This window comes from Salvelinus namaycush, chromosome 14, assembly GCF_016432855.1.
Source record: "Salvelinus namaycush isolate Seneca chromosome 14, SaNama_1.0, whole genome shotgun sequence".
In the NCBI taxonomy this organism is placed as follows: Eukaryota; Metazoa; Chordata; class Actinopteri; order Salmoniformes; family Salmonidae; genus Salvelinus; species Salvelinus namaycush.
In genome coordinates, this window is record NC_052320.1 from 3822343 (window position 1) to 3834991 (window position 12649).

General features: G+C 45.4%; 1 protein-coding gene and 1 long non-coding RNA gene across 2 annotated transcripts; both read right to left on the reverse strand.

The window, feature by feature from the left end:
- Nucleotides 1-3347: 3347 nt before the first annotated feature.
- On the reverse strand, nt 3348-5597 carry LOC120058783. The gene is made up of 2 exons (XR_005478054.1): nt 5167-5597; nt 3348-5130 (listed from the first exon to the last, which is right to left on the reverse strand). It is a non-coding gene; the product is annotated as an uncharacterized LOC120058783 (long non-coding RNA).
- A 181-nt stretch (nt 5598-5778) lies between these two features.
- On the reverse strand, nt 5779-9475 carry rbm15 (RNA binding motif protein 15). Its single transcript, XM_039007815.1, has one exon. The coding sequence runs from the start codon at nt 9338-9340 to the stop codon at nt 6731-6733; it is 2610 nt and encodes an 869-aa protein (XP_038863743.1). The 5' UTR covers nt 9341-9475; the 3' UTR covers nt 5779-6730.
- Nucleotides 9476-12649: the final 3174 nt, after the last annotated feature.

A 12649-nucleotide genomic window follows, 5' to 3' on the forward strand; every position in this document is an offset into this window, starting at 1 on the left:
TACTCTTCCTGGGGTTTATTAAGGATCCCCATTAGTTCCTGCCAAGGCAGCAGCTACTCTTCCTGGGGTTTATTATGGATCCCCATTAGTCCCTGCCAAGGCAGCAGCTACTCTTCCTGGGGTTTATTAAGGATCCCCATTAGTTCCTGCCAAGGCAGCAGCTACTCTTCCTGGGGTTTATTATGGATCCCCATTAGTTCCTGCCAAGGCAGCAGCTACTCATCCTGGGGTTTATTATGGATCCCCATTAGTTCCTGCCAAGGCAGCAGCTACTCTTCCTGGGGTTTATTATGGATCCCCATTAGTCCCTGCCAAAGCAGCAGCTACTCTTCCTGGGGTTTATTAAGGATCCCCATTAGTCCCTGCCAAGGCAGCAGCTACTCTTCCTGGGGTTTATTATGGATCCCCATTAGTCCCTGCCAAGGCAGCAGCTACTCTTCCTGGGGTTTATTAAGGATCCCCATTAGTCCCTGCCAAGGCAGCAGCTACTCTTCCTGGGGTTTATTAAGGATCCCCATTACTTCCTGCCAAGGCAGCAGCTACTCTTCCTGGGGTTTATTATGGATCCCCATTAGTTCCTGCCAAGGCAGCAGCTACTCTTCCTGGGGTTTATTATGGATCCCCATTAGTTCCTGCCAAGGCAGCAGCTACTCATCCTGGGGTTTATTATGGATCCCCATTAGTTCCTGCCAAGGCAGCAGCTACTCTTCCTGGGGTTTATTATGGATCCCCATTAGTCCCTGCCAAGGCAGCAGCTACTCTTCCTGGGGTTTATTAAGGATCCCCATTAGTCCATGCCAAGGCAGCAGCTACTCTTCCTGGGGTTTATTATGGATCCCCATTAGTTCCTGCCAAGGCAGCAGCTACTCTTCCTGGGGTTTATTATGGATCCCCATTAGTTCCTGCCAAGGCAGCAGCTACTCTTCCTGGGGTTTATTAAGGATCCCCATTAGTCCCTGCCAAGGCAGCAGCTACTCTTCCTGGGGTTTATTAAGGATCCCCATTAGTTCCTGCCAAGGCAGCAGCTACTCTTCCTAGGGTTTATTAAGGATATCCATTAGTCCCTGCCAAGGCAGCAGCTACTCTTCCTCGGGTCCAAACAGGATTAAGGCAACTAAATACAAAAAAAATCTAAATAAAACAGTACATGATACAACACATTATTACACCACTACATATCTACAATACAACATTTATAACACCACAATATTACAACCTTACAATGTACGTGTAGTGTGTGTGTGTGTGTCTCTTCAGTCCCCGCTGGTCCATAAGGTATAGTTTTAGGTGTTTTATAAATCTGATTCTACTGCTTGCTTGAGTTACTTGATTTTGGAATAGAGTTCCATGTAGTCATGGCTCTGTGTAATACTGTGCGTTTCCCAGTCTGTTCTGGACTTGGGGACTGTGAAGAGACGCCTGGTGGACTGTGTTGTAGGGTATACATGGGTGTCTGAGCTGTGTTGCTAGTCACTTACTTCACAAACGTTGATATTAATGACTGTTTCCTGACGTCAATGTAGACCTATGGCTGTAATGAATAACAGGTTACAGCCAAGGGAGGTTGGAAAATCATGTTAGGTTGTATTTTGAGTGGACTACCAAACTAGACTGACTGGACTGTAGGTGCTAGGTAAAAAAAGAGAGGAACCCCTTATATGGTACCGTACTTACTGTAGCATAATATTGGTAATATACGTACCTCTGCTTCTTCCACACTTCTGAAGGTCAGACAGCAGCAGCCTCCCTCCTCCTAACTCACGAACAGGCTCTGCAGTGACAGCAACAAGCTGTCTCTCTATGGCATCAGTGTAGTGTAGTGACTCCCTATGGCACTACAGTAGTGATAGCGGCTGCCCTGGTCCTGTCTGTCAGCAGGTGCAAAACATGGGGGCGTGCAGAATGCAGATCCTTCATGATCCTCTAGAGGGCAGCATTTCTCCAGTGGCGGTTTCTTTTTTCAGCACCAGGAGCAGGCGGGATTTAAGCTCTGCTATTGCTGCACTTGTACTGGGAGGAGCTATATGTGATAAATATAAGGAAGAATTTCTTCATTAGATAAGGGGACTTTAAAACGAAGGGGGCTCTTGGTTGAACTGTCACAAAATGAAACAATACGGATCCTTTCACAACCTGTGAAAATGTTGAAGTGAAATTGAGTTTCAAATGGCTCATTTTGCCTTTTCTGCTTACGTTCCCTTGTTCGAGTGGCTTACGTTCCCTTGTTCGAGTGAAATGTGAGGTAGATGATGTTGTTCTGCGGTTGTCAGGGGAAACCTGAGCAGAACAAACATGTGACTCCTGATCCTTTCTTTCAGGAAAAGCTTCAATCAAACCGCAGGAAACAATAAACAATATTCCTATTCATGAAAAGGGTTGATCCTCCATCCATTCACTGCATACACATGGAGTCAAATCATAAACTGAAGACGTCAAAATTATGACGGCAACAAATAATCATTCTTCTGGGAAAACAGGGAAATGTTGTAAGGTCACTTTGAGAAGGTCACAGGTCAAGGTGACTCCCTCAGCAGTGCAACAGCTTGTGGTGGTCAAGTAGAGTTGCTATGCGGGTTAAGAAACTGAAAACCCACAAGAGGTGCATCATGCGTGGCAGCCGGTGACAGGGCCTCTGCTTGTGTAGGGAACCGTGGACATGGCACAGCCCACAGCCCACAGTGGACATGGCACAGCCCACAGCCCACAGCTCAACTCAAACAGAGAAAGACCTTATCGAAGACAACAGTGAGAGCAAAGGGGGGGGGGGGGGGGGGCGCTGCAAATCCAACCTTGTTCTCCCACATTCTGCACTAGCCTGCTACTGTGTTTCACACTGCAGAGCAGGACATGGGCTGGAGGTTGCAGACAAACAGGAGCCATAGTATACACAGTGGGGTTTGGTCACAGCAGGGACTCCTCCATGGATCCTGTGATTCACCTGCTAGAGCAGTAGGCCTCACACAGGGGGCCAGCCCTGGAGGGGAGGGGCAAAAGTTACTGGGGTCAAAAGGTATGCTATTAATCAGCAACAACTTCTGAACAGCTCCTGTCAGGTCAACAGGTCATCAATAGCTCCTGTTAGCTCAACAGGTCATCAACAGCTCCTGAAAAGTGTGTGTTTGTGTGTGTATGTGTGTGTGTGTGTGTGTGAGAGAAAACACACACACAGGTGATCATCACGCAGACGTCTCTCCTAGTCTCCTCGGCGCTAACAATCGGCAAAGAGATGTTTGGTTCCCTTTTCTTGTGTCACAATTCAAAGTGATAAACACAATTCCTTTTTGGAAACACAACAGACGAGATAGTCACAACAGTTCTCGCTCTTCAATTCATTTCCACGGCAGAAACAGGTTTCCAACAAATGAACATTTATTGATATTCGGAGGACAAATAAGTGCATAAATGCACTTTGTCTCTGTGTGTGTTAAACAGCTTGGCAGTAAGCGCAGTGTGGGAAGAGGATTTTCCCTTTTCTTGTCTTCCCAATGAAACCAGGTACACAGCACAAAGCAAGAGGGTCATATTACTCCACTTAAAACAGAACACAAAAGAAGACAACTTAAAAGCTGCTTTCTCAGTGAAAACACACAAATACTAAGTAGTTTCCTTCTCTTCAGAGTTTCCTGTGAGGTTTGAGCCATAGGAAGTCCACAGTTGAGGCGGTGAACTTTTGAGACAAATACAGATTTTTTTTCTCATACAGTTTTTCAAACAGATAAACCAGACCAACCTCATCTTAAAACATCTTAAAACTACAACTCAGTTTAGTTAAAAAAAAATATTAAAAAACAGCCATAAAATGTTACCAACAGTAGGCTATTAAGTCTGACAAATCTAGCTGTTTTCTGCTGACCGCAAACGGGGAAAACATTGTGGTTTAAAAATACTGCAAAATAATAGCACTACAACTTATCAAACGTACAATTTAAGTTTTCCTCAAAAAAAAAACTAAAATGATCAGTTTCTCCAAATGTTGAATAGCCTTTTAACTTATTGATTATTAGGATTACCGTAAATCATTTGTTAGCAATGATTACCAATAAAATACTGTCATATTCAGACAAACTTGGCAACAAACATTGGTATATTAATTGAATGAAACCGGACCAACAAATGTCAACAACAACAAAAACTTACGTTTGTTTTTATCTCTAGTGTAATTTTACCACACATTATAGGTCAAAGGTTATAGGTCACAAGTTACTACCAAGGGTCAGGTGGTGCTAAAGAAAATATACACAATAAAATCTACCCTTAGCATCTCTCTTAGTGGGCTATGTGTTTGTTGCATCATTGCATTGATGGGCCCATCCTACAGTATATTAGCTGGGCAAAAATCACCTCTATATTTCTCATTCAGCTTCTCAATACGCCCAAGTATTACTGGTGAGTAGCTTAAACATTAAAACACATTTGGAAACCAATTGAATACACTATATTCACACCACAGACAAGTTAGGTTGAGTTTACACTCAGCAACTAAACCCCATTGTCTCTACCCATTTTGTAGTGTCATGAACCATTCCTTAACCATAGAGGTGTGGGCTAACCTAACAACAGTTGTACAGGCTGAAACACCAGGTGTAACCTAACCAGTTGTACAGGGTAAAACACCAGGTGTAACCTAACCAGTCATACAGGCTGAAACACCAGGTGTAACCTAACCACAGTTATACAGGCTGAAACACCAGGTGTAACCTAACCAGTTATACAGGCTGAAACACCAGGTGTAACCTAACCAGTTATACAGGCTGAAACACCAGGTGTAACCTAACCAGTTGTACAGGGTAAAACACCAGGTGTAACCTAACTAGTTATACAGGGTAAAACACCAGGTGTAACCTAACCAGTTGTACAGGGTAAAACACCAGGTGTAACCTAACCAGTTATACAGGCTGAAACACCAGGTGTAACCTAACCAGTTGTACAGGCTGAAACACCAGGTGTAACCTAACCAGTTGTATAGGGTAAAACACCAGGTGTAACCTAACCAGTTGTACAGGCTGAAACACCAGGTGTAACCTAACCAGTTATACAGGGTAAAACACCAGGTGTAACCTAACCAGTTGTACAGGCTGAAACACCAGGTGTAACCTAACCAGTTATACAGGGTAAAACACCAGGTGTAACCTAACCAGTTGTACAGGGTAAAACACCAGGTGTAACCTAACCACAGATAGCCTACTGTGCATAGGGACATTCGATTCCTAGGTTTGAACCATTTCCATGTATTACAGAAAGACAGGAAGTCAATTTTGTCAAGTAATGACATATCCCAACATAATTGTCCCCAATACTTTTTTGTGAGAAATTGAAATATGATTTATATCCTCACCATACCAAAGTTGTCAAACAGATCTGATGGTATCTTTCTCAAAATGTGACATTTAAAATAAAGGCTTCATAATTCAGGATTTTTAGAAAGGGCCTTGAGGTGAAAAATATATAATTAACTGTAAATGACACGAAATGATTGTAATGAAGCAAAAAGCAGCCTAATCTACAGAGCCTTCAAAAAGTATTCACATTCATTGACTTTTTCCACATGTTGTTGTGTTACAGCCTGAATTTAAAATGGATTACATTGAAATGTGTCACTGGCCTACACACAATACCACATAACAGCAAAGTGGAATTATGTTTTTTAAATAAAATAAAAAAAACATTTTTACAAATTAATTAAAAATGAAAATCTGAAATGTCGTTATTCAAAATGGTATGTTATGGCAAGCCTAAATATGTTCATGAGTAAAAATGTGCTTAACAAGTCACATAATAAGTTGCATGGACTCACTCTGTGTGCAATAATATTGTTTAACATGATGTTTTAATGACAGAGGATGGATCAACAACATAGTAGTTACTCCACAATACTAACCTATACAGCGAGAAAAGAAGGAAGCATTATAAATGGAGTGGAAAGCTCTTAGAGACTAACCCCAGAAAGACTCACAGCTAGAACTGCTGCCAAAGGTACTTAGAAACAAAGTATTGACTAAGGGGTACTTATGTAAATGAGATCATTCTGTATTTAATTTTCAATACATTTGGGAACATTTCTAAAAACATGTTTTCACTTCGTCGGGTATTGTCGGGTAATCCATTTTAAATTCAGGCTGTAACACAAGAAAATGTGGAATAAGTCAAGGGGTGTGAATACTTTCTGAAGGCACTGTATATAATACGATCAGTGGAACACTAACAGTGGACCAAATGTTGGAATGGAGTCTTCTCACACACAGCGGTTGATTCAAGTTTTCCTAAATGAAAAAGGGTGCCATTTTACCTCATTTCAAGTTAGATTGTATTTCTAGAATGTCCCCCTTTTATAATACTGGCTGGAAATGAACACACCCTTAATTAATAAAACAGGGTAGCACAATTTGCCTACACATTTGTTGACTTTCAAGAGGGCACTTCATAATTATTTTGGTGGAACAAATAGTGACATAGCCTACGCCCCCATCATACCCCTACTCTAGTAGTACCCCATCATATCCCTACTCTAGTAGTACCCCATCATACCCCTACTCTAGTAGTACCCCATCATACCCCTACTCTATAGTAGTACCCCATCATACCCCTACTCTAGTAGTACCCCATCATACCCCTACTCTATAGTAGTACCCCATGGAGCAGAACTCAACACACAGCATGCAATAGTAGTTACTGACATCTTTTTTTTCTTTTGTACAATATCACTGATGTTCTGCTTCGTCTCTTATTGTAGTTATGATGGCCCTCGCACCACGACCATCACCAGATAGTCCTCGTCCGTTTTGGCCAGAGCTTTAGCCGAGGCATCAATGAACTGCTGTGAGAACTCACAGGGAGGGAACGCGTGGAGAACACCCTGGTGGTCCTTATCCCGGCTGCCTCCAACCGGCAGGCTGATGACTCCGGCTGCCTGCTTCTGTTTCAGGTAGGACACCAGATTGCGGAGAGGACGCTGGGTGGAAGCTGCAGGGTCCGTCGACGATACCTCCTCGCCACCGGAACCCGGAACCGCCAGGAGGACAGCGTAGCCGCCGGGGCCGGCCGCTTTGATGCGTCTGGAGACCTCGTCCAGCTTGGGCTGGTCGAGGCGGAGACGCTGGGTGATCTTGAGCTCCCCCACCTGTCTCCCCGTGGGGCCGTCGACGAGGAGGTCCTTGGCCACGCCCTGGTGACCCTCCAGGAGGTGCATGTTGGCGGGGAAGTTGCTGTTCTTCAGGAGGAGCATGCCGTGCCAGGCCAGGCTAAGCTTAGATGACTGACTGCCTTTAGAGCCGCCCTGGTCTGAGGAGCGATCCCTCTTAGCTCCGGGTCCTCTGCTGCTGCTGTCGCCGGCTTTACGTTTCCGCTCCCCTGTTGAAGATGCGAGGCCACTGCTGGAGGCCCCTCTCTCGGCGAGATTCCCCTGGTTCTTCAATCTCCTGTCCCCTCCGCTAGGACGCTCCAGACTGGGGCGGCGGTCTCGTCCAGGGGAGGGTCTGTCGTCGCCGCGAGGGGGGCGCTCTGAGTCACTGAAGCGGCCTCCGTCAGGGCTACCGTCTGGGGATGGGCCACCTCTGCGCCGGCGTGCCGTGCGGTCAGTGCTGTCAGGAGAGACATCAAGATGGCGACCGTCGTCCATGAGGCGTCGTTTCCGTCCTGGGTCGCCGCCGCGCCCCACCAGCTCACGCTCCAGAGACCAGGGCTCCCTCCCCCCCGGCCGCCGGTCCCGCTGCAGGTGGTCTGGCAGCTCAAAGACCCCGGGACGTACTCGTTCACGCATAGCCGGGTTAGGGGGCCACTCAGCCCCGGGGAAGCCCAGATCTCTCTCTCTGAAGTGGAGCAGCGGTGGAGTCCTTTCCCTGTCCCTCAGGGGCTCAGCTGTGGCTCGGTGGATGAAAGCCTCTGCCACCATGTCGAAGGGGGGTAGAGGAAGAGGCTGAAGGAACTGCTGCTGGTAGTGGTGCTCTGTGTCTGCAAAGTCCACCCTGAGTCTCCTCTCGGGCCCCCCCAGAGGGAAGCCACGCATGTGAGTGCACGCAGCCTGAGCAGCGTCAAGGCTCTCGTACTGTATATAAGCCCAGGTGTCCCCCTTTCTGTAGTCAATGGTCCTTATTGTACCAAAGCGGTCAAACTCTCTGGCCAATGCTGCTAGGGGGACCCAGGGTCCGAGCCCGCCCACCCATAGGCGTGTGGTGGGGGTGGCCTTACCATAGCCAATCTTTATGGGGTTACGGCCCACTATCTTCCCAGACATGGTGAGTTTGGCGCGATGGGCCATGTCTAGGTTCTCAAACTTCAGAAATCCGTATGTGCTGGTCTGTCCCCGTGTGGGCTTTATATCCACCTCTGTTATCACCCCAAATCTGTCAAACGCCCTCCTCAGGTCCGTCTCTGTGACTGTGATGTCCAAGTTGCCCAGAAACAGCGTTCTGTTAGCTCTTTGGTCATCCTCGGGAGAGATAAAATCCTCCTCGCGGAAAGCAGCAGCTCTCTCTGCAATGAAAGCTGGACCTGGGCGCGACCTGGCTTCAAACAGGGCAAACTCCCTCTCCCGTTCTAGGTCTCTGGGCAAAGGGGGAAGTGGGGGAGGAGGGAGGCGCCCAAGGGCCAGCTGCTGTAGTCTGTAGTCTCTGTATCCAAGCCCTGATGGGGAGAGGGGTCTCTGGGTGTGAAGGTGTCTGTGCCCTGGGGCTCCAACATAGGGGTCTCTGTCAACTCTCTCAACTGGAGAGCGACTTCTCCGTCTGTTGATGTACACTGCGTCGATTTTCAGAGGACGGTCGTAAAGTACTAACCTGCCCCGGGCGTGTTTAGCTGCTCTGGCATCCTCGGGCTTTCTGAAGTTGACAAAAGCGATTCTCTCGTCGTTGCTGCGGCTTATTTTGACACTCACGTCCCCGAATTTTTTGAATTCGTGGAAAAGTCCGTCTTCGATGTCTTCATCGCTCAACTGGGTTCCCAACTCACTGATTTTAAGAGTTTTGTACTCACTTTCGTTGTTGTTGGGGGGAGGCAGAGCACGCTCGCCACGAGAATTACTAGTCCTTGCAGTGGCTAAATCGAGAGTCAAGCCCAAGTTGTGGTTCTTACCGATAGCGCTAGCAACAGCACCGGGATAACTATGGTTACTCACGCCGGATCGACTGGAAACATGCCCGTCAAAATCCCTGTCTCTCTTTTCGCCCAACAAACTCCTTCTTGTAGATCCTGCGTCACTTTTAGTCGAGCTATTTCCATTATTGCTCCCACTGGAAACTGAGATAGCCCCCATTTTCTTGCTGGGCGGATGGCCTCCTCCCCTGTCTCGGATATCATCCAAAGCCCGAGAGCGCTTTTTAATCGGCGACCTTTCTTTGCCTTTCATTACAGTCCACCTCGCAAACCCTTACAATGATGAAGGTTGTCGCCAACGATATTATTTATGTATTTTCTTGCAGTAAATCAGTGAAAAGGCGAACTCCGATTAGCACTGACCCTGCGGCAAAACAACAACATCCGCCATTTTGTCTGGAATACTGTCAGAGCCCGCCCCTTCGAGCTGATTGGACGAAATAGTGGGTGGAAGAAACAACTACAAATGTACAGTATATGTCAGTCAAATCGTAAATTACAGAAACTGGGGCATTATTTATTTTGGGTTTATATACGATGTTTCATACAGCCTTACGTTTTATATTTTGTTATCCACTTTATTCAAATAACTGATTCCTCATATGAAATGAACAACAAATTATTTGCCCTGAACCTTAGGGTGTTTTCACACTTGGTCCATTTCAGCCAATTTCTGTGAACTCAGTGCTGCTCGCTTAATTTTTTTTTGTGCAGTGTGAACATTCCAAAGGAACTCAGACCCCTCAAAAGAACCCCGGAAGCGAACCTGACTGAGACCATCTCAAGAGGTGTTCTGAGTTCGGTTCGCTTGAATTCCGCGGTCCGGTTACCTTTTATAGGAAAATGTTAATGCAAAGCACACCAAGGTTCGCTTGTCATTATTCGCGCACCACACACTAGACTACTGCTACACCGTTTCCCCTGCCATAAACCCTCACATTGGTGATGATGATGTCCAGGTTTGCGAAAAAGAAACGTGTGCTGTTTTTGGATATTGGTTAGCGATTGTCAAGGACACAAAGAAATTCCAAAATGTGTGGAGTTTTAAGTTCATGTGATCTTAGCCTGTATGTGATCTAAAATCTATTATAAACTGGGTGGTTCGAACCCTGAATTCTGATTGGCTGACAGCCGTGGTGTATCAGATGTATACCACATGTATGACAAAACATTTATTTTTACTGCTTTAATTACTTTGGTATACAGTTTATAATAGCAATAAGGCACATCGGGTTTGTGAAATATCAAATCAAATCAAATCAAATTGTGTTTGTCACATGCGTCGAATACAACAGGTGACAGTGAAATGCTTACTTGCAAGCCCTTAACCAACAATGCTTTAAGTTAATAAAATAAAATAAGTGTTAAGTAAAAAATAGATAAGTAAAAAATAGAAAACAGAAAATAAAAGTAACAAATAATTCAACAGCAGCAGTAGAATAACACGCAAGGCTATATACAGGGGGTACAGGTACAGAGTCAATGTGCGGGGGCAGCAGTTAGTTGAGGTAATTGAGGTATGTACATGTAGGTAGAGTTAAAGTGATATGCATATATTATAAACAGAGAGTAGCTGCAGTGTAAAAGAGGGGTCTGGGTAGCCCTTTGATTAGCTGTTCAGGAGTCTTATGGTTGGGGGTAGAAGCTGTTAATAAGCCCTTTGGACCTCGACTTGGTGCTCCGGTACCGCTTGCTGTGTGGTAGCAGAGAGAACAGTCTATGACTAGGGTGGTTAGAGTCTTTGACAATTTTTAGGGTCTTCCTCTGTCACCGCCTGATATAGAGGTCCTGGATGGCAGGAAGCTTGGCCCAAGTGATGTACTGGGCTGTACGCACTACCCTCTGTAGTGCCTTGCAGTTGGAGGCCAAGCAGTTGCCATACCAAGCAGTGATGCAACCAGTCCAGATGCTCTTGATTTTGCAGCTGTAGAACCTTTTGAGAACCTGAGGACCCATGACACATCTTTTTAGTCTCCTGGTGGGGAATAGGCTTTGTCGTGCCCTCTTCACGACTATTTTAGTGTGTTTGGACCACGGCTAATGGTTGTGTCCAGGCACTCTGTGTTGCGTCTTGCCGAACATCTCTTAGCTGTGGTATATTGGCCATATACCACACCCCCGTACCCCCGTGCCTTATTGCTTAATTCTAGCTCTTAAAGGGGCAGTAGCCTACCTTGGGTGTACAATTTTCAATTACAGCATTATTTATTCTGCAGTTATACTATTACTATTTATTCTGTTACCAATCAAATGTACATGTTAATAGTATCTTCTGATTGCAATTATGTCTCATATTTTAACTAAATGCAATCCATTAGCTTCATTACATGTAAGTAGGTATATCTAGCTGTCCGATAACACATTCTGACTGAATGGCTTGCCCTGCACTTTGTAAAAAACCCAGAGTGCATGATGGAAAAAATATCTTGGGTCCTTTCTAAACATAGCAATGTGAATGCAAAGAGGACTCAGTCCACAAAATAGGTGAAGTGAACTGGCAAAAGAGTTGAGTCCTCATGCAAAGGCAGTGTGAATACAAAGAGAACTGAGTTATTTAGCTTCTTTTTACCCCAGATTTCACTTTTAAGAAGACTGAGATCGGTTATTTTAAAGAGGACTGTGTGAAAACACCCTTAGTTACTGTTACTAGCCAGCTACCACATGGTACTCTACCCTGAACCTTAGAGACTGCTTTTCTCTATGTACATAGTCATTGAACACTGGTAACCCATCTACCACAATATCCCATAATGACAAAGTGAAAGCATGTTTGTGGAATTTTTTGCAAATTTATTGAAAATGAAATACAGAAATAACTCATTTACATAAGGATTCACACCCCTGAGTCAATACATGTTAGAATCACCTTTGGCAGCAATTACAGCTGTGAGTCTTTCTGGGTAAGTCTGAGCTTTGCACACCTGGATTGTACAATATTTTTACATTATTCTACTGCTGTACACACCTTTTCTATTCATATAATGTCCATGTTGTCTATAGTCTGCCACAGTGGATGCATTCTACAGATGTAATGTCATCAATCAAATCAAACTTTATTTATATAGCACATTTTTTACAACAAATGAATTTCAAGTTGTTCAAAGTCGTGCATTGAAAGGCATGTAGCACTTAACATCCTTCCTGTAGGCAGGTCTCTAGAGGTGACCACTTCCTGTTGGCAGGTCTCTATAGGTGACCAGGGGATTCTCTCTACCACATGGGAATGCCTCCATCGAGCTCATCAGTGTAGCCATGAAGCCTATTTTGGTGTTTACCAATATTGTCTGTACGGATATGGAATGCGAGTGAAGGAAGCCAGCCGTGCCCAACCAGGTGCAGTCAGTGGAGGATCTGTACCTGGCTGAAGACTAAAACCCACTGTCCCGAGAGCCCAGAGGAGGTTCTTCAGTGACTAAGGAACCGGTTCAGTGAAATGGCACGCTACCCTCTCTGGGGCATGCAGGCATCCTGGCTGACATGACGCTGTCGGTGGAGCCGCAGGAGGCTATACGGCAGGCAACAGTTGGACAGCATACCAACCCCAACTGGCACACCATGAGGA